The sequence below is a fragment of the Panthera uncia genome, unplaced genomic scaffold, assembly GCF_023721935.1.
Source record: "Panthera uncia isolate 11264 unplaced genomic scaffold, Puncia_PCG_1.0 HiC_scaffold_1220, whole genome shotgun sequence".
NCBI classification, from domain to species: domain Eukaryota; kingdom Metazoa; phylum Chordata; class Mammalia; order Carnivora; family Felidae; genus Panthera; species Panthera uncia.
The window spans coordinates 21,986-46,280 of NW_026057833.1; the positions used below are offsets into that span (position 1 = coordinate 21,986).

Here is a 24,295-nt window from a genome sequence, read left to right on the forward strand (position 1 = left end):
TGGATTAAAATCTGTATATCACACACGCAACCACACACATACACACACACACACACACACACACACACACACAATATTTGATCTGGATCTCATGATGGCCTCCATAAGCATCCATTCAGCTCCCCAGATGACTATGACCAGCTCTTCCTGGGTGGCCTTGTGTCACGTGTTCCACCCACACCTGAGGAAGTCCACACCCCTGGCTTTGTAATCCGTGGGGGAGGTCATAAGAGGGAGTCTTGCACACTGCTTTATGACCAGCAGGGGGCGCCAATGGCCAGTACAGGCATTGCCTAGACTTCCAGGAGGACCTGGCATTGGGCACTTGCTCAGGGTGGCAGGTCTGAGTCTCCATGCCTTGCACGGCAGCCTGAGCATTTCGTGGGGGCATAAAGGCGGCCATGAACATTTACAGAAGTTCTGGTGGGTCTAGGATTCCCTCATTGTGACTCTTAATTTTGGCCATGCTGGACCCTGGACTCTGAGCTAAAATAGACAACCTTGCGCTGCTCAGGCCACTGGTGATTATATGTTTTCCAGACATTCCAGGAACTTTTATTTCAAAATATAAATCCAGTTAAGTCAAGATGTTAAATTTTTTAAAATGTTGACAATTAGCAAATGAGATTGCATATGGGAAAACCAGTAGGTGGCCTCACATGGGGTGATGTTGGAGCAATTCTGGCAATAGGAACAGTGTTATTTGGTCTTGACAAATCCTGCCACTTAAACTGGATTTCTCAAGGAAATCTTAATTCACAGATTTCACCCTGCAATTCATAAGGGTATTAATGAGGCTCCAAAGAAGGCAGTATGACTGTGTTTTCACCTGTTCATGTGAGAGCACAGGCATCCTTAAAAGTACACCTGAAAATGGCGAACACTTCATCTTTCATTAGTTTAAATTGAAATCATGTATTTCCTACACAGTAGATCCTGGACATGGCTCCAATCCATAGGTGAAGCAAAATATTCTGAAGGAGAAACCAAAAATGGGTAAAAGAATAAGGTATATTCTATGTTCACAATGAAGATAATCTGTCAAAGAGTCCAGGCTACAAAGATGATGAGAAACATGAACTTAAAATATATGTAGAATATACTTAGAAAACAAAACATTTATGGATGTCACCCACCTGCATCTCAAAGGCATTTGAATGTATACATCACGCACAAAGTATGGCAAATAACAGATACAATTTCAATAACAGAAATACACTCCATAGATAGATAATAAAGACCCGATGAAGACAGTAGAGATACATGATAGAAACACAGATAGATGACACATAGACATGACAGGGAAACAGGTGGTAGAATGGTTCTTTTGAGACAACTCTCCATCCTGACTACCCACTTGGAAGATTCTGGGCCATTCTGAGATTTGGAAACCAAGAGAAGCTGGGGTTTCATTCAAGTATGAAGGCCGGCTCACTCAAGCCCCGGGAAGAACCCACATGTCAGTACCAAAGCATTCAGACAGGAGCAAAAGTCTAGTCCTCAGAGATGGGTCAGCTTCGTGCTCCAGGAAGGCCTGGAATGGACTGGCTGAGGTCACTACATGGAGGAGAGCAATCTGTGACCTCATTCTAATAATGCCAGAGATAATACTGTCTAAAACTCCATTGAAAACCCAACAATTTTATAGGAAAAGGTGGAAACCCAATGGAATATATAATCATTGAAAAAACAGGTCCAAGCTTGGTGCATGCCAATGGATATTTTAAGAAAAGTGAAAGGTGTGCTTCTCTTCTGGCCCCCACTAACCACTCCCCCCCCCTCAAGAATCTGGTCTATTCTACTTGGGGAGTGGTCCTGAGAGTGACTGGTGCCAGGCTGGTACGATGAAGGGATGGGCTGTTTGTGAGGTGAGACCAACTGGGAGTTGAGAGGATGAGGATTGGGAAGGGTGTGGTGATGGGTGGGGCAGGGGTAAGAATGCTGCCAGTAAGGGTGGGGCAGTGGTCCCATGCCATTGAGTGAGGCCAGGCTGAGGCCGGGGGAAGCTGTGGGCAGGGCTGGATGGCACCAGGCTGGGAGAGGGCCATGCCTTGAGGGCAATCGACAGAGGCCACAGGAGCAGCCTCCTGGAGAAGATAGGAAAGGCCAAATGAAAAGTGCACACGACGTCCAATACACGCCAATCTTCAAGGAGGGAAACCATCCAGACTGCCGATGGCATTGCACTTGGAGGCCCTCCCCTAGTCGAGTGAGAATTCTTGATGCCTCTCAATGCATCTGTTTGTGATGGATGATATCAGATAACCTATTAATATCATCTAACACAGTTTCCGTGCACGTCATAAAGTCAAAAAATCTTTGGCATAGTAGTTGAACCTCCATGATGTATTACCGAAGATATTAGGCATTTCATACATAGAACCCCCAGAGAAGACTTACAACATTGATAATATTATCCACAGTTAAATGCGTTGCAAAAGGGGAGTGAGGTTAACAATGTAAAACAGCAACAGCATGACCTGAATAAAATGAATATTAGAAAAAGAGCCCGATTTTTATGGTTTTGTCAGAAGGAATGAGACAGTAATGGGGCAGTGGGCAGGGCCTGAGTCAGGGGCTGGGGAAAGGGAACAGCCTCTGACTCAAGTCACACAGAGTCTGCATGGATGGAGTTTTGGGTGGGGCTCACCCTGTGACTCCTGTACTTCCCTCCTGGTTTAAGTGACATTGGATGGCCAACAGCTAGTTGCTCTGCCTTCTGGCTGCACAGATCTGCAGAGAGAGAGAGGGGAGCATTCCCCAAAGGATGCTCTTTAGGGCGAAGGAGCAGGCGTGTGCTCTTCCTAAGGGAGGATTCCTCTCTGCAGACCTATGGGATTTCCCTCCGTCCTCCTCAGAGTTTGCCCTGTGGGAGAGAAGAAAGATAGCCTGTTCCTAAGGTGATATTTTGACCAGCACCTGCCCAGCCTGTCAAATATTGCTGTGTCACAAAATCCTATGGAGGGCAGTAAATCACAAGCCAGGCCTCCAAAAGGCAGCCAATATGTGCATCTCTTGTCATAGGGTTCTGGCATATGCATACATGAAGCCTCACCAACGGATCCCATTATGGGCCAAAGACAGACTGAGCCTGCCCAGTGCATATTGGAGGTACACAGGATCACATGGAAATATTTTTATAGTTTATTTATTTTATCTTCAAGGAGACCGGGTTAGGGGAGGAAGGGTGGGGGAGGGGCAGAGCGGGAAGGAGAGAGAGAGAATCCCAAGCAGGCTCTGCCCTGACAGTGCAGAGCCAGACACTGGGCTTGAATTCATGAGCTCTGAGATCATGACCTGAAATCAGGAGTTGGATGCTTAACCGACTGAGCTACCCAGGTGCCCAATCACACAAAAATGATTCTAATAAGCATGTATTTACACACTACAGCTGGGTTTGCCTGAGGTTCTGAAAGTCGAAGCAGACCTAGGTCCTATCAAGCTCCTCTTTCCTGACAGTTAATTAAGCTTTGACAAAGTAAATAATTAAAAGTAATCTTCAAAGCTGAGAAAGAAACTAATGCACCTTATGTCCTATTTGGAAAATGTTTATTAAATGTGAAAAAAAGGAAACATAGCTTCATGATAACATTTTATAACGAAAATGAAGAAAGCGGGTAATATATTCCCCAGTACAATTGGCACAAAACTACCATCACAGAGTCTACCGAATTAATCTCTTCTTCGAATTTGCAAAGGAAACAGTTGGATCCTTTATTCAGAATCCCCAAATTGTACATTTGCAAAACAAATGCATTTAATTTCATAGGTTATATTTACATTGAGGCTTACAACTTATTATTATAATTTCACTAAATTTCTTAAATATGTATTTACATAAAATAAACTTTACATCCACGTTGATAAGTATCATGTGAAAAATAACATATATTACCTAAAGAAAAAGTGTGTTCTGTGTTGGGGCAAGGGGTGTATGTATACACACGACACAAGTGTGACATCCAAATATGACCAGGGCTCCAATTTTGTACATCGAGCCCAACAGGGGAATTGCTGATGCACCATATGCCATACGTGAAACCTATTTTCAATTAAACAGTCATCTCCGCAGGGTCACTGAGTTGGAGGTCAAGATTCCAAGGCCATGAGGTGTCTCACTGCCAATCGCACTCATCTGAGGATGATGAAAGCTGCAGGTGATCAAAGAGGACACTCAATGGGATGCACACACAGCCTCCTTCAGACTGTGTGTGACGGGAGGGACCTGACCAGTGGGGGCTGGCGTCTTGGGAGGTGCCAGACAGGGAGCTGCTATGAACCTGGAGCTCCAGCTGCCTTCATCCAGGTGGCTGAAGACCATTCCCATGGGCTGGCTGGGTGTCTGTGGACAGGGCAGACACGGGGCCACGGTGCACACCTGGAGAGTGTCCAAGTGATGTTGGGGGCGGGGAGGCTGGAGGCTCATGCTTTGCACCAAGGCAGGTGTCTTCCTGAGCACGTGGGCTGCCCCCTTGAGACCACATGCACTTCTCCTTTCAGGATGACACAGACTCTAGTGAAACCCCACACAGGGGCGTCCTGTGGTCTTGTGGGGTTGATGAAAGGGGGTCCATCGTGGTTTCTTTCGAGGGTTCTGGCACGTGTCTTTGGGGAGCAGGGTCCATCTCTTGCCTGGTGTCTGGATGTGGGGCTGGGGACTCGGAGCCAAACGGGTTGGAGGAGGATCAGAGCTCACCTCAGGATGCTTGGCTGGTGCCTGGGCATGGCCAGTGCCCTGCGCCCTGGAAACAGTCTGGAGACCTTCAAGGGAGGCACATCGGGGCCGGTGTTGTCTCAGCTGGACACCGAGGCCAGGATTCCGGGCAGAGCGTTGGTGTGCCAGGGCAGGCAGGGCAGGTGGGGCAGGTGTCCCCACTTGCTTCGGCAAGGGGTCCCCACTTCCTTCCTGTTGGCCAGCAGGTGGGAAGGTGCTCGCCACAAGTCTCCCGAGAGGAGCAGCCAACGGGGACAGCTGTGTCGTGTCAGGCGTCCCGCTAGGAGGCTCAGCCGGGACCTGCGGCTCCAGCACGGACACCCTCTTGGTGGTGTACACGGGAATCGGCCTGTGCGGATGCTGTGGGAACACACAACACACAGACAACTGGCCATTAGTCTTTCCTCCCCACCAAGGACACATGCACGACAAGCACAGCAAAGAAACAGACAGAAATGCCAAGACCTCAGTCCATTGCAAACAACTGGGAGAGACAGGAAAGGATTCTACTGACAGAGGATGAGGGTCTCAAGCTCAGTGCCAATCAGGAAGAAACACTGGGCAGTAGCCTCTTGATGCTTTGATTCCACCGGAGCAACAGACCAGAAAGGTTATGCATCCTGCCTGCCTCCTGAAGTGGACAAGCACGTCCATTCAGGCTTCTAGGGAAAGTACAGGCGTCCTGCAGGTGGAGGTTTGCGGTGGGGGCTACTGAGTTCCATGGCCAACTTGGGAGTATGTGTCACAAAGAAAGATGCGTGGTCTTCCAGAGAGGCATCTAGGTGTTGCAAGAGTTTCCTGATATAGTATTCTCACCCCCCTCCCCCACCAGCCACACTGTTATCACACATATAAGGGATCCTGCAAAAGCATGGACACCCAGGGGAACTGGGTGAAAAGGACTCCCAGAGAAATCACCTTGGTCGAAGTTGAAACCCCTCTGCTCCCAGGAGGGCAATGAAGCCCACCCCTGTCCCGGGGAAAGAAGAAGAGCAGGAACAGGGGACACTCACCCTCTCATAGTCACAGGGTTCTGTGGATTCCCTCCAGGTTCACTGCTGCCTTCCTGGGCGTCTCCTGGGGAATCTCTGGAGCAGCACCTTCCTCTGCTGACCTTCTTGCCTGCACGACAAAACTTGGGAAGTAGAAGGAGCTGCATTGCCTGTCTTCCACATTCTCCTTGGTTCCAGATTCTCCCTCAGCTTCCTGGAGTCCCTGGCCTGGGGGGCCCAGGGCCCATCCCAGTGTCTCATGGTGCACCAGCTGCTTGATGCTTTGTACCCAAAGGCTCTGCAGTTCTTACACTTTACCTATGTGAGGGAAGGTGGAGAGACTCAGTGAATGAGCAGGAACCAAAATCCAAGTGTAAAGAACATGAGAAGTGTGGGGGATAAGCTTAGGAATCCCCTGGGCTTACACCAATGGGTTAACAATGCATAAAGAAATTCAAAGCCATAGAATGCTCACCCAAACACCCGAGTTTGGGTAAACCAGATTGGCACCCCAAGAATAGGGAGGTGCAAAGGCACCCAAAATAGAAAGTGGGTGCAGAGTCCCCAGAATTGAGAGGGAGGGACAAAGGCCCAAATTAGGAACAGGTGCAAAGGCTCCCAATACAAAATTATATCAGGTAAGCAAGATCAGGCATGCAGGGCAAAAATGCCCCCCAATTAGTTCTATAGCAGAAAAGCTGCTTTCACAGGAGGAAAGGGCAAATTTAGGTAAACTAGTGAATTGGACCATGGATGCTGCACTGTAGGCCAAGCAGCCTGGAGAGGAGATGGTTAAGAAAAAAAAAAAAAAGGTGCCTTGTTAACCCTGAGGCTATTCTCCCTGTCTGTCTCATCCCCCTAAGCTGGAAAAGATAACAGGCACAGTGGCTCCTGTCTGCCCTTAACAATTGTCTGCCTATCTGCCCGGGGCCAGGATTTTGTTTAATACTGACCCAAACCCCAAACACTGTATATCTTCAAAACCCCCATTTTCCCTCACATCCCCAAGTTAATGTTCACAGTTTCTTGGTCTCTTTGTGCATGCCCATCACGTTTGTAAGCCTTCTGATCTTAATAAATGAGGGGCAAGAACCCTGATTTGGGGCTCTTATCTTTGCCCGGAGATTAGCCGTCTCTTTCTTTAATCCTGTGTCCCCTTTTTCCTGGACAAAAGAGAACTTTAGACTTACACTCTATGACAGAGAAGGACATATTCTGGGAGTGGGAGATGGGTTCTGGACAGGGTACATCATATACGACTCGTGAGCTCCAGGATATTTAATATGTCTGAACCTCTGTGGGGGGAGGGACCACAGCAGGGATTGGAGATTTCAGATGGAATAGAAATGAGCCACATGGAAAGATTTGGACAAACACCAGCCTAGACCTGACCTATGTACAAGTAAGTTTGATCCGCAGATCTGAAGGTCCTAATGAGCCTGCTGGGGAGATTCCAAGGCAGACCATCCTTGGCTAGGAAAGGATAACTGACAGAAGGACACAGAGCTTGTCATGTGCAATCCCCATCTCCAGAATAGTGACTCCCCCCCCCCCCCCCCCCACTGCTTCACCATACCTCCAAGGATCCACTTACCCTAGGATCTTCCTCCACTGGCCTGGGAGTCCTGCACACCATGGATACCCTGTGTTGCCTCTTCGTTTTGGGGCATTCAAGGGTCTGTAAAATTCCTGCTTGGTATGACCTCCTGCCATCTGCCCCACTCCTTGGAGGGTCAGGTCAGCCCTCTGTGGATAGGGATTTTTGGATTTCCTGAGTCAAAAGAGAAAGGAGAGTCATATTCACATAGATACTTGACTCTTTCATGTACCCCTTCTCCCAACAAGCATGAGGGGGCGTCATGACCTCCAGGTCAAATACAGTCTTCACCCTGCATGACCTCTCCTTCCTGCATGTTCTACACAGTCTCCTGAGGACCCATTCCCAGCAGGAAAGCCTTAGGAAAGGCAGGGGAGGTGGTCTTGAATGACTCATTGGAGAGACTTTCGTGAAGTCTCTCAGCTGTACTCTGGTATGAAAACCACAGGAAATACTGCCCTGACTTACACGAGAAATACTGCCCCAACATACACAAGTATGCTTGACTCTCAAAAAATGGAACTGCCCATTTGACATAAAAGGAAGCCATTTTCAAATACAAAATCAATTCCAAAAACCTAGTATCCCTTCTGCTAGATTGGAAACTTTCAAAGTGAATATCTGAACTCTTTTATTTATGGTTTCTTTCCAGATCCCCACTCTGAATTTCCTTGTAAACCATGGGAAATGAATATCAAAACTCCGGTGAACTCGGAGTGAATTTTTTAGGCTTTCAGACCCCATGGCGAAATGGAGCAGGATGCTGTCACTGCTCCCGCATGCCCCCACAACAATCAGACTCTGAGGTTCAGTTCCTTTGGAATCTGAACCTCATGTCCTCGGGAACATTGAGAGCCATCCCTTTCCTCAGTCTCTGCCCTCAGAATACTCTTCAACAGTAAAGAGTCCTTCACTTGGTGGGTAGAGGCACATCACAACCTCCATTTCCTCCCTGTCCTATTTCTCTGCCAGCTTGTGTGAGGCCCAAATCGTCCCAACCCATCTGAAATGCAAATATGCTCCTCCTGTGTGTCAGGAGACACCCAGAATGGCGTGTGGCAGGCGGACTCCAGTGGAGGAGACTCAGCATCCGGTGTGCCCGAGGGCTGGTCAGTGAGGGACACTTCCTTCCTTCCCAGACTGTTATACTTGGCCAAGGTCATGTGACCTCTTAGGCACTTTAATCCCATCTATCCTATCACCTTGCTGCTCCTCAATTCTAGACCCTAGAAAGTCATCACTAGCTATTAGACACTAGGTACTAGATACTAGATATTACACACTAGGAACTAATAGGAATTCATAGGAACAAATGTGCTTTAAAAATAAACAGTGAGTAAGGAATTCATTGATGGGAACTTGAATGTCAGGCATTTTCTCACGAACTTCAGGTGCTTAGCCTTTTTTCTACTCTTCAGGCCTGACTGGCCACTCCCTACATCCCTTTCAGCTCTGATTGGCCCCCAATTCTCCTCTGTGTCATGGAGGGGAGAAATCCTCCAAATACCCAGCATAATCCTCCAAATCTCTCCAATATCATTATAGAAAGCCAGCCTTAAAGCTCAAGAATCTCCAGGCCAAGCTGAATGCCATATCCTGTGAATACAGCCAGATGAATGGTTCCTCCACATGTCTGGATCACACCCACCTACAACACACAAAATATGGCCCACAAGGGACTGTGAGTGAGTGAGTGAGTGAGTGAGTAGTGAGTGAGGGCGGGTGAGTGTGCACGTGGGCAGGCATGTATCTCAAAGCCTGTAGTGGGATCCCTGCACTGCTTCCTGAGACCTCTGTCCCTTCTTGTTCTTCCTCTTGGTCGCTCTGGCTCTGCCGGGGAGACAAGGGACTTGGTTAATGGCCGTTGCCCTCTGAGGTGGGATGTCCCTGGCTGAACTGTTGAGCCGGTAGATGTTTGGTTCACGGTGATCCTTCCCCATCTCGTCTCTGTATTTGGACTGGTGAATTAGGACTGCGTCGGGGGGAAGGGCAAATTCTAATTTCCTGAGGTTGAATTCAGACTTGGGACGGTGGCTTTCTTGGAGGAATCTCCACTGGTCTAACGTGATTGCTGGCGGTGGTGTCTGTTCCACGTGATCCTCCAATTGTGGCACCTCGATGTCGGGGTCGGTTTCGGGCCCCCCTTGGGCCGCAGCCGTGCCTGCGTGGTCAGCCTGGAGGGATGTGGATTCCCCAGCACCTGGCTCACTCGCACGGTCTCTTTCCAATTCACTCTTCTGGATGTAAAAGAGGACATAGGCATGTTGGCTCAGGGCAGACGTCGCATCACTGGCGGTCACCTTCGCATCATCCATTTTGTACCACTGGCCGTTCCCAGCTTTGATGTAACAGAAGTAATGTCCGCTGTGACAATTCCAGCCCGCGTGCACCAGCACGGCATAGAGCACATAAGTCAGCGACCCCCCGTTCTGCCCAGACACGTATCGTCGCATGTCAAGGCGCTCAGGATATTGCACTTCCTTAGCCAGTTTGCTGCCCGTGAAATGGCAGAATCGTTTCAATACCAGCATCAGGACCTTGGAGCAAGTGTGCAAAGTCAACGTCTTGGAAGCAGGTACCTTGTCGAGACAAGTACTACAACGATAGGCGTTTTCACCATCCAACTGTTCGGGCTTCACCAAGTGTTGCAAAGCTTGGCTCACACTCTGAGCCGCCCTGATATCCAGGCTAATGTCCAGGTAAGGGTCCAAAGTGCTGGAGACACCCTGGCAGTGGAGACACTGGATTTGAGACCTCCAGTACCCGCCAAAGATTTGCTGGATGAGGGTGGCGTCCTGAGCCTGAGGCTCTGAAGGCTTGTCCTCACGCAAACACGCTTGCTGCATAGCATCCAGAGTGAACATCAGAAACTCATGGGCATCCTCCTGCCTGTGTGTGTGGAAGGCAGCGAGCAGTTTTGGCGGAGGCCGGATCACATGTCCCGGACGGCAGAGGGCCCGGGTCACGTGAGCCTGCAGAGCACACAGCACGCAGAATGGCTGCCTCCCACAGCTTCGGGAGTGCTCCTGGGACAGCATGTAGCCGGCGAGGGGTGGTGTGTACGTCAGACACTGCAGCGCCGCATTCGCATAGCACGTGTTCCCCAGGTTCTGCAGGCCGGCCCCAACCACAGAAGGTCTCCTCCAACTCACGGGTTTCTTTGCGGGGGGCAGACCTATTGACGCGGGAGCCCAACCGTTCGGCAGGTCGCAGGGTGTGTGCGATGACGGTGCCGGCTTCTCAGGTAGAGTGGGTCCTCCGTGGCCTTCAGCACCACCCGTATTTGACCCGCAAGGTTTGAGGTTTGGAAAGACATGGAACTGAGACTCCTCTCGGCAGTGGGAAGAGGGCGTCTCCATGTGTCCTGAAACGTGGAGCCTCACGTTGCAGAGCGATGCTTCTCTCAGGAGGCCAGTCTCAGAATGATAGCTGTGGCCCTCTCCTCAGCCCTCGTAAAGCTCGCCCCACCCACCTGACTAGGACCACGTCATCCAATCAGCCACCAGCTGGAGTTGGATGAAGGGTCTTAGGGTGTGGCCACTCTTCTGCAGACAGACCACTCAACCCAGCCTTCCTCCTGCCCCTCCCTCCTCAAGAGGCACACACGTTTCACCACTTTCTCCACCTCCCTCATTTCCATTGCTCCCTTTCTGGAAAGACTGACTTGAGCATTTCCATGAGGTTTCCATGGAAGAGGTAGTCTCCATGTCTCCAGAAACAGCTTTTACAAGATCTCCCATGTGGAGCCTCATGTTGCACAGTGATGGTTCTATCAAGAGGCCAGTCTCAGGGGCGCCTGGGTGGCTCAGTCAGTTGAGCTTCTGGCTCCATCTCAGGTCATGATCTCACCGTCTGTGAGTTCGAGCCCCTCGTCAAGCTCTGTGCTGACAGCTTGGAGCTTGGAGCCTGCTTTGGATTCTGTGTCTCCCTCTCTCTTTCTTTGACCCTCCCCTGTTCATGCTCTGTGTCTCTCTGTCTCAAAAATAAACATTAAAAAAAATTTTTTAAAAAGAGGCCAGTCTCTGAATGATAGCTGTGGCCCTCTTTTCAGCCCTTTACAGCCTGCCCCACCCAGCCGACTAGGAACAGATCATCCAATTAGCTACTAACTTGAGATTCATTTAAAGGTCTTAGGGTGTGGTCACTCTTCTTCAGAGAGACCACTCAGCGCAGCCTTCCTCCTCCCCCTCCCTTCCTTATTGGATAGACACACATTTCAGCACTTTCTCCTCCTCTCTCATTATCATTGTTCCATTTCTGGACAGATTGACTTGACAGTTTCCAACTTCAGATGAAATTCTTTTCGAGTATCCACTTTGCTTCCAGAGTAACATCAAGTGAGTCAAGGAATGTGGGATATTTAGTTTTCTGGAATGTGAAGGATCATTTTCCAAAGGGAGCTCAGGTATCATGTTGGAAGACCTTTCTTGTCACCAGCCAGAATCTATGTGGGTCCACCAAATGTTTTTTTTTTTTTGGGGGGATAGATTACTGTCCATGAAGACTTAGAAAACTTGCGGGTTGTGCAGAATGGAAGCTCCCAGTCTCCAAAGTGTCTTCCAGTACTGCACCAGCCTATCCTGGAATTAGAAGATATCCAGAGCCTCAGGCTGGCCTAGGAAGCCATTCTTGCACCTCCATGTTTACCTATGGTGGTTCCAGGGCTCCAGATAAGATATAGGAGCTTTTGTGGACGTTCCCATGGGCGGAGACACCATCTCCCTTCTTTCCAAGAAGGTGAGAGTGGTTGTGGGGCCCCGATTTGACTAAAAGAATTTTGTGGCAGTTCTGTTGGTCCAAGGACAACTTTCTGGGGCTTCTAGGCTGGCACAAGCAGCCGGTGAGCTGTAGAGGGGATATTAAATTTTATCAGAAAAAGTTGTTGCATCCACTCGACTCCTGAAACAGAATGCTACAGGCAACAGTGACAGTTGCAACAAAGTTTATTACAATGAGAGTTAAGGCCGACCGATCGGGACCAACACTCTTGATAAGAGTGGGGCTTCGAACAGCCGGGGTACAGAGTTTTTAAAGCCGATCACATCGTTTTATCATTATCTGGGAACAGAAGAGATAAAAAGTTCCCAGATGAGTTAGAAACAGTTGCCAGATGAGTCAGAAACAGTTATCGAATGAGGTGATTATTTTAGACTTTCTGCTGCTAAGTTGCAACCAGTGGATCTCTTTGACCTTGTCTCTGATGCTCTTTTTTGAGGTTTTGTTTCCTTCATTGGTAAAGCCTGATTCATAAGAGTATGAAGTATGATTTACAAGAGTAAAAGCAAGGTTGTTATCTTTTGACCTTCAGTGTCAGAACAAAGTTGTTATCTTTCAAGCTAAGCGTTAGCCCTACAGTACAATTTAACCTTTACAAAGTGTGCCAAGGATGCCCTTCCAGAGGCTTCCATGGTATCAAGGGTTGATCCCACTTCTGGAGGCTGACTTGGAATATTTCAGGATGCTCCTCAGAAAAATAAATCCTATGTGGTATAGCAGGAATCGCTTTCCTGTGGAGAAACTCTGTTGAAGCTTGTATATTAACAACTACAAAAATAATTCGCAGGAAGAAAAGTAATAATGAAAATAATGATGATTGACAATAACAATCATGATAATGATCATAATCAGGGGATTATATTATTATGTTAATGATAATCATGAGCCTAAGGAGAGGGGAGATCAGAAGGCAGCTTTCCCTGAGTGGCATGGTAATGATAGCAGTTCTCATGGGGTAGTTGGAGTCAGCGCTCTAGATTTAACAATGAAATATGTGCCACGATAGAGAGCCAAGCCAGGGGAGCACTTGAGTCATCCTGTGTCAACCATGGAAGAACAGTCTTATGGGCAAATGTCGAGGGGCCTTGGTACAGCACCCTGAAAAACCACCTTTCAGGAGCGAGGACAGCTGGATGATAGGGTGTGCCTCCATGCCAGGAACGCAGGGGCTTAGTCCACTCCCGGCTGGCGGAAGTACCACCAGGACAGAGATTTATCTCCCAGGGTTCTGTCAACCCTTGTATTCTAGCTGCTATCCCTGATATCTGTCCTTGCCAGACCCATAGATCTCAGACATCTAGATTTTCCTGTCTGGACCAGTTATTGTAGGGCATCATTCTTATTACTCTGTGATCTGCAGGGGTGACACGGGATGGTAGGAGCCATGAGCAGGCATCCTGGAGGACTTGAACTGTCAGCAGGTGCGGGGGTTGACTCAGCTGCCAAGAGCCACCTGTCTCAAGTCCCCCAGCCCCCAGAGTGACTGACCAGCAGTGAATGATGGAGGTGGGGAACACCTAGGTCTGGCCACTTTGTTTTAGTTGAGGCCAAGTATGAGGGCCCTGCTAGTTCTACAGCAACCTGTGCGGTCGGGCTGATGCTGTAAGGCTAGACTTCTCTCTCCTCAGCCTTTCCAGAGATGTTCCTCTCGAGATCACTCCCTAGTAAACACCCAGCACATTGAACTCTGTCCTGTCTGTTCTCTGAGAACCTAACCTGTAGCAACAGTAAAACGATTCCAGGGAAGATACGGCTTACACACAGAAGGGATCCAAGTGTGCTGAAGTTGGAAATAACATAAATATCAACAATAGCCAAATTATGGAAAGAGCCCAAATGTCCATCAACTGACAAATGGATAAAGAAGACGTGTATATATACAATGGAATACTACTTGGTGATGAAAAAGAATGGAATCTTGCCATTTGCAACAATGCGGATGGAACCAGAGTGCATTATGCTAAGTGAAATAAGTCATTTAGAGAAAGATAAGTATCCTATTATTTCACTTATATGTGGAATTTAAGAAACACAACAGATGAACATAGAGGAAGGGAAGGAAAAATAAGAAAAACAGAGAGAGGGAAACCCTAAGAGGCTTTCAAATACAGAGAACTGAGAGTTGCTGTTGTGGAGGTGGGTGGGGGTTGGGCTAAATGGGTGATGGGCCGTAAGGAGTGCACTTGTTGGGATGAGCACTGGATGTTGTATGTAAGTGATGAAGCGCTAAATTCTACTCCTGAAATCATTATTACACTATATGTTAACTAACGTGGATTTAAATAAAATTAAAAATTAAAAAAAAGAAAGGAAAATAACATAAAGACTGATGATATGCCTTGACATCCTTTTTGTTGATTAGAACGTTTGAATTGTCAGCAAGAAAGATGTCCATAAATTGATGGGGACAGAAAATCAGATTCATGTGGGATAAGGAGAAAAGTCAGTTAGTGGATGCTTCCTCACCTTGGATTACAAGATGAGAGAGAGAAGCAGTTGGAAATAAATGGAATCGGAAGTTTATTTTTGTTGTTGTTTGTTTTCTTCTTTAAATTTTTTTAATGTTTATTTATTTTTTGAGAGAGAGAGAGAGGGAGAAAGAGAGAGAGAGCATGCAAGCAGGGAAGGGCAGAGAGAGAGGGAGACAGGATCTGAAGCAGGCTCCAGGCTCTGAGCTGTTAGCACAGAGCCTGATGCAGGGCTTGAACCCACAAACTGTGAGATCATGACCTGAGCCGAAGTTGGACAGTTAACTGACTGAGCCACCCAGGAGCCCTTGTTGTTCTTGTTCTTTTTTTTTTTTTTCCAATTGAAATTTCAGGCTGAATGATGCCACAACTTGTTGAATTGCTCAGAGAATGGATGGACTTGAGAAGGAGTACTTTCAAATAAAGTGTATACGCTTTAAATTATAGCACAAAATTCATAACACAGCAGGAAAGAATAGGTACCAAACACAAGTGCAGGAATAAATTACCTGAGATTAAAAGTCATTCCTTTGCTGTTCTGAGGGAGGGGAGCGAAAGTGTAGGACAATGTTAAATCTAGTGGTTAAATTACCTGTTTCATTTGTGAGCTCGTTTATACACCATCTGAAGAATGTGAAAGGAGGGTCAATGGAGACTGCATGGTAATGCCAGAGGTGGGACAGGCTCTTCGGTGAGCATGGAAGAAGGAACTGGAGTGTGTGGCTTACCAGGACTGCTGGGCATTTTTGGAGAAAGAGACAAAATGTCCTTAGATGTGGAACACTTACTGTATCCTCTGGTTTGATTATTTCCTCTTGGAAATTTAGGGAGTTCTAAGCCAGAAGAGCTTATCTCTACAACTGTAAGCATTTCACTCAAATGTGTAAATCAACTGTGAATGACATGGAAACAAAATTATTTACTCTATTCCATTATGTAGTAACACTCTTGTTTATTTCCCCACTAACCAAGAAACAATGTCTAAAATTGTGTTCCCCATTTTCTTTGGATAATTAATAAATTGTTAATATGCTCTTGAAAGTATGTGGCCAGTGGCCAGCAGTCAAGGAATCATTTTTAAAAATTTTGTTTTTCAGTCCATATTCCACTCAGTTTCGTGTCTGTAGAATCCCACTGTGCCTGATGCTGTGCTTCATTTCCAAGACATACCGTGTTTCTCAGTACACAGAATGCACTCCAAAGTACTTAGGAATGAGTCAAGGAATGAATGGATGCTCTAATGGCATTTCAAGGTGTCCTTATGTCTTGTCTCTCTGACTTGGTGTGAGGGCTGCAATTTTGTATGAGTGTGGAGAATCCAATCAAATCGAACAGGGTGTGTCCCACAGGCTGCAGCTGTTTAGGATCTAGTCAGTCAGGGTGTGACCCTGGAATGTTGCCCTTGAATAGGTTTACTAAGGGTTTTTCCCAGTATAAAAGGGAAGTCAACCAGGCATTTGCCTTGAGAAGAGACTTTCTCAGGCATTTGCCTTGAGAAGAGAAGTCTGGGACACTGGAAGAAGAGTGGAACAAGAGGAATCGGCTGCTTGCCTGTGGAACTCACCACAGAATCTGTTTGGCTTCACCCTCTCTCCTCCAACTCTGGGTTCTGGTGAGTTCTCCACATAGTGACATGGGAGCTGGCCTCATCCCCTTAAAATTCTGTAGATACTGTCTCTCTTTAGACATCTGTCTAAAATCATTTTTTAAAAAATGTTTATTTATTTATTTATTTGGGGGTGGGGGGGTTGTGCAGAGAGAGAGGGAGAGAGATAATCCCAAACAGTCTCCTCACTCAGTGTAGAGCCCGACATGGGGCTCGATTCCATGAAATGCAAGATCATGACCTGCGCCAAAATCAAGAGTCAGACAGTCAAACGACCGAGCCACCCAGGCACCCCTAGACATCTGTCTAATCAAAGCAGCTTCTGATGATCTTTATATTTCATTGTGTCAACATTTAGGCCACCATTCTCACTCCCTGTTTCTGACTATTTATGTCCCCTTCCCATATTGATCTTGAATCTACTTAATTATTTTAACCGCCTACCCTAAGATCCTAAATCTTTGTTTTCCAACAAAACAACTACCAGCCACGTGTGACTATAAGCTGTAAAATCGTAAAATTAGGGGCACCTGGATGGCTCAGTCAGTTAAGCATCCGACTTCAGGTCATGATCTCATGGCTCGTGAGTTCGAGTCTCTTTGGATTCTGTGTCTCCCTCTCTTTCTGCCTCTTCCCCCCTCGCACTCTGTCTGTCTCTCTCTCTCTCAAAACAAACAAACAAACAAACAAACAAATATTAAAAAAATAAAGTCATAAAATTAAATAACTGACCTTCAGATCTCAGCAGCACTGGCAAGATTTCAAGTATCCTATAACCACTTGGTCTGGCAGTTACTGTATTGTACAATGCAGATATGGGGTATTTACTTTACCTTAGGAAGTTCTATTGGCACAGTGATCTACATCTTATGTTTCTATAATTTTTCGTTATAAATACTTCATTTTCTGCTTTTCTGAATTAATTTCTTTCTATGGATTTCATCAAGTAATAAATAGACTTCAATTAGCATGGTTACTGTGGAGACTAAATAGGCAAATATATGTAAGTCTGAAAGGGCACAATCACATTTTATACAAATTTGACTTTCTTTTTTTTCCCCGAACCTCAGGTGCAAAGGGTGAGTTAATGATCCCTTTGTTCATGATGCTTTTGCATTATTTCTCCACGAAATACATTCAGTTATTCTTGATGTCAGGGGAAAATTGGTTTATAAAAGTCCATGAATTGATTAACACCATTGTAATCTTAGTTGCTTGATATCCAAGTCTAGGGGGGACCAGAGAGCAGGAGGGGACTGAGGCTTCAGAGAGCTGCCATGGATACTGGAGAACCATTGCTAGGGCATACAGCAAGAAAAACGAAATCTGAGAAATTCCGCAGTGTTCGTCTACAGGTGGAAAACAAACCCTATGTGTGTCATGAGTCAGGAAGCACTCTGCTCTGGAATCAGGAAGGGAACTGAAGAATTCTGAATGCCATAGGCTACTGAATGCACACAACGCAATCTTTATCATGTTCTGATTTGTAAGAGATCTGTATTTTGACCTTTATTTTCAATCACAGCTATAATCTGACATTTGACCCTGGGATAGGAGTGACCTCTTACACCCTGTTCTTAGAGTGCACCACTTGTGGTTTGTTGGGCTAGGGGGTCACACCCAGGTGAAGGTCTGGGGCTTCCTGACAGGTGAGTCTGGAAATTGTGCACAGTACGGGATCTCATGACTTCTTTCTCCATCCTCAGCTTTGCCTGCTTAGTGCTTGGACTGTCTGTGAGTGAGAACCCAGAGAAAGATACCTGGCAACTGACTTGTCGACAATGCAGGCACCGGTGAGTCGGGACTGCATCTTTCTGCTGAAATCACACCCTAGTGCCATATGATGGGCAGTGTTTCCTATTGGCATGCATGTTGCAAGCGGAATCGGGTGATGTTGAGGCATCTGTGCTCTAATTTCCCCAGCATTCTGGGATAGTTATTATCCATCAGGAACTTATCGATAATGAATTCCCTTCTTAACATTATGCAAATTTATGAGAGCTTCCATTAAGCTTGTGTATTTACAGAAGAGATAAGAGAAGTCTTCCTTCTCTCATCCAGCCCATGGCCCCAGTGACAGATAATTCACTCATTAACCATATTTTTTGATGGAATAGGCTTAGGATGGTGGTGATTGAAAGTGCTAGAGAAGAGCGAGAAGAATATAGTCCTATAGGGAGGTGGGTGTTTCAGCATGTGACTATAATTAATCCAGTGTTACAAGACCTGGTGTGAGTCTTGTTCAGTGTTGAGAGGAACAGGATAGAGGTTTAGAAAGACTGAAGAATCAGTTTTTTTTCCCTCCATCTTATTGCATTGTATTCTATTGTACTTTCTCATACAGTTATTAGAATTTACACTTCTGAAAAATTTTTAAAAATATAACTAAACCACCACTATCATGCTTGTCCCCAATCACACATTTTTACCTCTTAGTAATCAACCTTTCATCCATATTTGACAACTGGAAAGAATTTGGAAGGAGGAGTATTTTCTTAATTGCACTACACACACCTAAAGGAGAGAGAGTATAGTAGGTAGAATAAAATTAGGTTCCTGAATAAATTTCTGAAAAACTTGTTTGGATAGACCCAAACAAGTCATGAGGTTTCCGTTATCCTTTAGCATGGAGACAAGTAAAGATACAAGAGAAACAGTGATAACTGGTGTCTGAGGTCCCAGAAAAGATTGGGATTGGGAGTCCTCGTGGCATAGGACTGGTCAGGGCAAGACTGTCCTCAGCACAGCCATTTCAGAGGACCCTGGCTCATGCTGCTTGTGTTAGGAACACCTCAGTTCTGTAGCATGAAGAGAGCCATCTATGAATCTTGTTCAGTTCTGAGGAATGCTGATGATTCCTTCAAGCTTTTCTGACATTTTAGTGATCAATAATGTCTTATATTTAGTGCAGGGTTGCTAGACAGGAAACGCTCCCTACATATATGCCTTGGATCCTTAAACATTCATAACATGTGAATAAACCACTTTGTAGATGGGGGACAAGAAGTTTATATAGAGAAAAAATTAAGCCAATGATTATGTTTTAAAAGCAGCACACCATAGTTATTATTTGTCTTTTGATGAATCTGTAGAGTTACTTGAAATTAATAGGGAAGAGAGTTTTAGTTATGAATTTTTATGTTTATTTTTTGAGAGAGAGAGAACAAGTTGGGGAGACGCAGAGAGAGAGAGAGAGAGAGAGAGAGAGAGAGAATCCCAAGAATTGCAGAGCCTGATGTGGGGCTTGATCTCATGACTGTGAGATAATGACCTGAGCTGAAATCAAGAATTGGTCACTTAACTGACTGAGCCACCCAGGTGCCCCTCAGGCAAATACTTTATAATCACCTGTCAGAAAGTTCTAATCACCAGGTTATTGAGACACGTCCAGGTTGTATGACACCACACTTCATGCGATTTTCTTTAATAAAGTATTATGAAGTCAGAGTGTGTAGATCTCTGTAAACATATCCAAAAGCTCCGCACTGACAGTGAACTGACGGGACCCCCCAAAATATATATTGATCTTTCTACACACCCAGCTCCTCTACCTCCTTCCTCAGTGCTGTCATCTCAACCCTCCTACTCTGGACATCGGTAGGGAGTGCTCTGTCTAAACCAGAATATCCATGATGTTTCAGGAATCAGTGACATTTGAAGATATAGCTGTAGACTTCACCAAGGAAGAGTGGGCCCTGCTGAGCGCATCCCAGAGAAAGCTGTTCAGAGATGTGATGCTGGAAAGTATCAATCATCTGATCTTTCTGGGTGAGTCTGCCAACACGTATGTTTGCGTCCATCCATTCACTCATTGGGTAAATATCTAGAACAGCTCCCCATATCCCACTCCAAATGCTGCCCTGATTCTTTCGTAACTCATAACTATGTAAAAGGAAGATGTTTCTTCACCTTGTACTTTTTGGCATCACTAGATTGCAATCTTGACCACAAGTTCATATCTTTCTTGGTACTCAGTCTCCAGCATTCAAAATGGAACTGGAAATTCACTGGATATTTTAATTCATAAGTTGATTAAACATTTGAAAAATAATGACTGTTTTAGTCATTATGTGGAATAATGAGACCAGAGTTGTGAAAATAACATAATTTTGATTATTCTTGTGGCTCTTATATTTATTGGATGTGTTTGAAAATAATTTTTAACCCACTGTGGAGATATTGATTCTCTCCCATTTGGAGAAGACTGAGGATTCTGCATTCTTTCTCTGAACTTGTGGGCGGGTATCAGCATCTAGCATGTTCCATTGTTTTTGCCTCCAGCCTGGATTTCCTCCTGGTCTGATGAAGGACCTTCAGTGTGGTTTCTGTTGAAGGTGTCATTACAGCTGACCTTCCATCATCTCTTCATTCGTCCTTGGTAAATCCTGCCTTGGACTTGGTTATAGCAAAGATTAATATGCACAGAACTCAAAATCCATATACTTCCCCTTCCTCCCACCACTCCCCAACAGAGAATAATAGCTGCAAAAGATCCTTCCAGTTGGAGCAAGAAGGAGAGCTGCAGAGTGAAGGAACTGGGTTTCTCCAAGAGCACAGTCCAGGTGAGCAGCAGGGACCTGTGGGTCAGGAGGAGCAGGTGTCTACTGTGAGTGTGTCCTTTAGAAATACCCACTGAAGATTCTGTCCAGTGAGTGATACTTTCTAAAACAAAAGTGAGGACATTGGGTCAAAATTCCTCATGTGGTTACAATCCTTGCATAAATCAATCACAATGCATGTGTCCTCTTCCCCCTGTCTTTCTCTTTAGGGAAAAGGATATTCATGCAATTACTGCAGTGAAACATTGGTGTAGCGGTCCTGATCCTCCTATTTAAAGATTTTTGCAACCATTTGCTGACCCAACATCTTTCCACCACTTTACATCTTTCGCATAATCAATCCTCATTTTTTTCTTTTTTTTATTAATATGAAATTTCTTGTCAGATTGGTTTCCATACAATACCCAGTGCTCATCCCAACAGGTGCCCTCCTCAATGGCCATCACCCACCCTCCCCTCCCTCCCACCCTCTATCAACCCTCAGTTTGTTCTCAGTATTTAAGAGTCTTTTATGGTTTGGCTCCCTCCCTCTCTAACTTTTTTTTCCTTCCCCTCCCCCATGGTCTTCTGTTAAGTTTCTCAGGATCCACATAAGAGTGAAAACATATGGTATCTGTCTTTCTCTGTATGGCTTATTTCACTTAGCATAACATTCTCCAGTTCCATCCACGTTGCTACAAAAGGCCATATTTCATTCTTTCTCATTGCCACGAAGTATTCCATTGTGTATATAAACCACAACTTCTTTATCCATTCATCAGTTGATGGACATTTAGGTTCTTTCCATAATTTGGCTATTGTTGAGAGAGCTGCTATAAACATTGGAGTACAAGTGCCCCTATGCATCAGTACTCCTGTATCCCTTAGGTAAATTCCTAGCAGTGCTATTGCTGGGTCATAAGGTAGATCTATTTTTTAATTTTTTGAGGAATCTCCACACTGTTTTCCAGAGTGGCTGCACGAGTTTGCATTACCACCAACAGTGCAAGAGGGTTCCCATTTCTCCACATCCTCGCCAGCATCTATAGTCTCCTGATTTGTTCATTTTAGCCATGCTGGCGTGAGGTGGTATCTGAGTGTGGTTTTGATTTGTATTTCCCTGACGAGGAGCGACTTTGAGCATCTTTTCATGTGCCTGTTGGCCATCTGGATGTCTTCTTTAGAGAAGTATCTATTCATGTTTTCTGCCCATTTCTTCACTGGATTATTTGCTTTTCGGGTGTGGAGTTTGGTGAGTTCTTTATAGATTTTGGATACTAGTCCTTTGTCTGATATGTCATTTGTAAATATCTTTTCCCATTCCGTCGGTTGCCTTTAAGTTTTGTTGATTGTTTCCTTTGCAGTGCAGAAGATTTTTATCTTCATGAGGTCCCAATAGTTCATTTTTGCTTTTAATTCCCTTGACTTTGAAGATGTGTCAAGTAAGAAATTGCTACAGCTGAGGTCAGAGATGTTTTTTCCTGCTTTCTCCTCTAGGGTTTTGATGGTTTCCTGACTCACATTCAGGTCCTTTATCCATTTTGAGTTTATTTTTGTGAATGGTGTAAGATAGTGGTCTAGTTTCATGCTTCTGCATGTTGCTGTCCAGTTCTCCCAGCACCATTTGTTAAAGAGACTGTCTTTTCTCCATTGGATATTCTTTCCTGCTTTGTCAAAGATTAGTTGGCCATACATTTGTGGGTCCAATTCTGGAGTCTCTATTCTATTCCATTGGTCTGTGTGTCTGTTTTTGTGCCAATACCATGCTGTTTTGATGACTACAGCTTTGTAATAGAGGCTAATGTCTGGGATTGTGATGCCTCCTGCTTTGGTCTTCTTCCTCAATATTACTTTGGCTATTTGGGGGTTTTAGTGGTTCCATACAAATTTTAGAATTGCTTGTTCTAGCTTCGAGAAGAATGCTGGTGCAATTTTGATTGGGATTGCATTGAATGTGTAGATAGCTTTGGGTAGTATTGACATTTTAACAATATTTATTCTTCCAATCCATGAGCATGGAATGTTTTTCCATTTCTTTATATCTTCAATTTCCTTCATAAGCTTTCTATAGTTTTCAGCATACAGATCTTTTACATCTTTGGTTAGATTTATTCCTAGGTATTTTATGCTTCTTGGTGCAATTGTGAGTGGGATCAGTTTCTTTTTCTGTTGCTTCATTATTAGTATATAAGAATGCAACCTATTTCTGTACATTGATTTTGTATCCTGCGACTTTGCTGAATTCATGTATCAGTTCTAGCAGACTTTTGGTGGAGTCTATCAGGTTTTCCATGTATAATATCATGTCATCTGCAAAAAGTGAAAGCTTGACTTCATCTTTGCCAATTTGGATGCCTTTGATTTCCTTTTGTTGTCTGATTGCTGATGCTAGCACTTCCAACACTGTCAAACAACAGTGGTGAGAGCGGACATCCCTGTCATGTTCCTGATCTCAGGGGGAAAGCTTTCAGTTTTTCCCCATTGAGGATGATATTAGCTGTGGGCTTTTCATAAATGGCTTTTATGATGTTTAAGTATGTTCCTTCTATCCTGACTTTATTGAGGGTTTTTATTAAGAAAGGATGATGAATTTTGTCAAATGCTTTTTCTGCATCAATTGACAGGATCATCTGGTTTTCTTTTATTAATGTGATGTATCACGTTGATTGATTTGCAAATGTTGAACCAGCCCTGCATCCCAGGAATGAATCCCACTTGATCAAGGTGAAGAATTCTTTTTATATGCTGTTGAATTCGATTTGCTAGTATCTTGTTGAGAATTTTTGCATCCATATTCATCAGGGATATTGGCCTGTAGTTCTCTTTTTTTTCTGAGTCTCTGTCTGGTTTAAGAATCAAAGTAATGCTAGCTTCATAGAATGAGTCTGGAAGTTTTCCTTCCCTTTCTGGTTTTTGGAACAGCTTGAGAAGGATAGGTATTATCTCTGCTTTAAATGTCTGGTAGAATTCCCCAGGGAAGCCATCTCATCCTGGACTCTTATTTGTTGAGAGATTTTTGATAACTGATTCAATTTCTTCACTGGTTATGGGTCTGTTAAAGCTTTCTATTTTTTCCTGTTTGAGTTTTGAAAGTGTGTGAGTGCTTAGGAATTTGTCCATTTCTTCCAGGCTGTCCAGTTTGTTGGCATATATTTTTTTTACAGTATTCCCTGATAATTGCTTGTATTTCTGAGGGATTGGTTGTAATAACTCCATGTTCACTCATGATTTATCTATTTGGGTCATCTCCCTTTTCTTTTTGAGAAGCCTGGCTAGAGGTTTATCAATTTTGTTTATTTTTTCAAAAAACCAACTCTTGGTTTCATTGATATGCTCTACAGTTTTTTTAGATTCTATATTGTTTATTTCTGCTCTGATCTTTATTATTTCTCTTCTTCTGCTGGGTTTGGGGTGTCTTTGCTGTTCTGCTTCTAGTTCCTTTAGGTGTGCTTAGATTTTGTATTTGGGATTTTTCTTGTTTCTTGAGATAGGCCTGGATTGCAATGTATTTTCCTCTCAGGACTGCCTTCGCTGCATCCCAAAGTGTTTGGATTGTTGCATTTTCAATTTCATTTGTTTCCATATATTTTTTAATTTCTTCTCT

The 24,295-nt window shown here is 44.9% G+C and overlaps 2 protein-coding genes across 2 annotated transcripts; both read right to left on the reverse strand.

Moving 5' to 3' along the window:
- Window positions 1–4,115: 4,115 nt before the first annotated feature.
- On the reverse strand, window positions 4,116–7,342 carry LOC125916823 (putative protein FAM90A20P). The gene is given in 5 exon segments (XM_049623097.1): window positions 4,116–4,210; window positions 4,213–4,513; window positions 4,697–5,074; window positions 5,815–6,024; window positions 7,301–7,342. Coding segments are annotated over 5 exon segments (1,026 nt in total).
- Window positions 7,343–8,891: 1,549 nt separating this feature from the next.
- Window positions 8,892–10,951, reverse strand: LOC125916821 (ubiquitin carboxyl-terminal hydrolase 17-like protein 6). The gene has a single exon (XM_049623094.1). It carries the CDS (start codon window positions 10,660–10,662, stop codon window positions 9,055–9,057), a length of 1,608 nt encoding a protein of 535 aa, XP_049479051.1. The 5' UTR covers window positions 10,663–10,951; the 3' UTR covers window positions 8,892–9,054.
- Window positions 10,952–24,295: the final 13,344 nt, after the last annotated feature.

Bases quoted from the DNA above. Each gene is read 5' to 3' on its own strand.
- LOC125916821 (XM_049623094.1), bottom strand. From the start codon at position 10,662: ATGGAGACGCCCTCTTCCCACTGCCGAGAGGAGTCTCAGTTCCATGTC.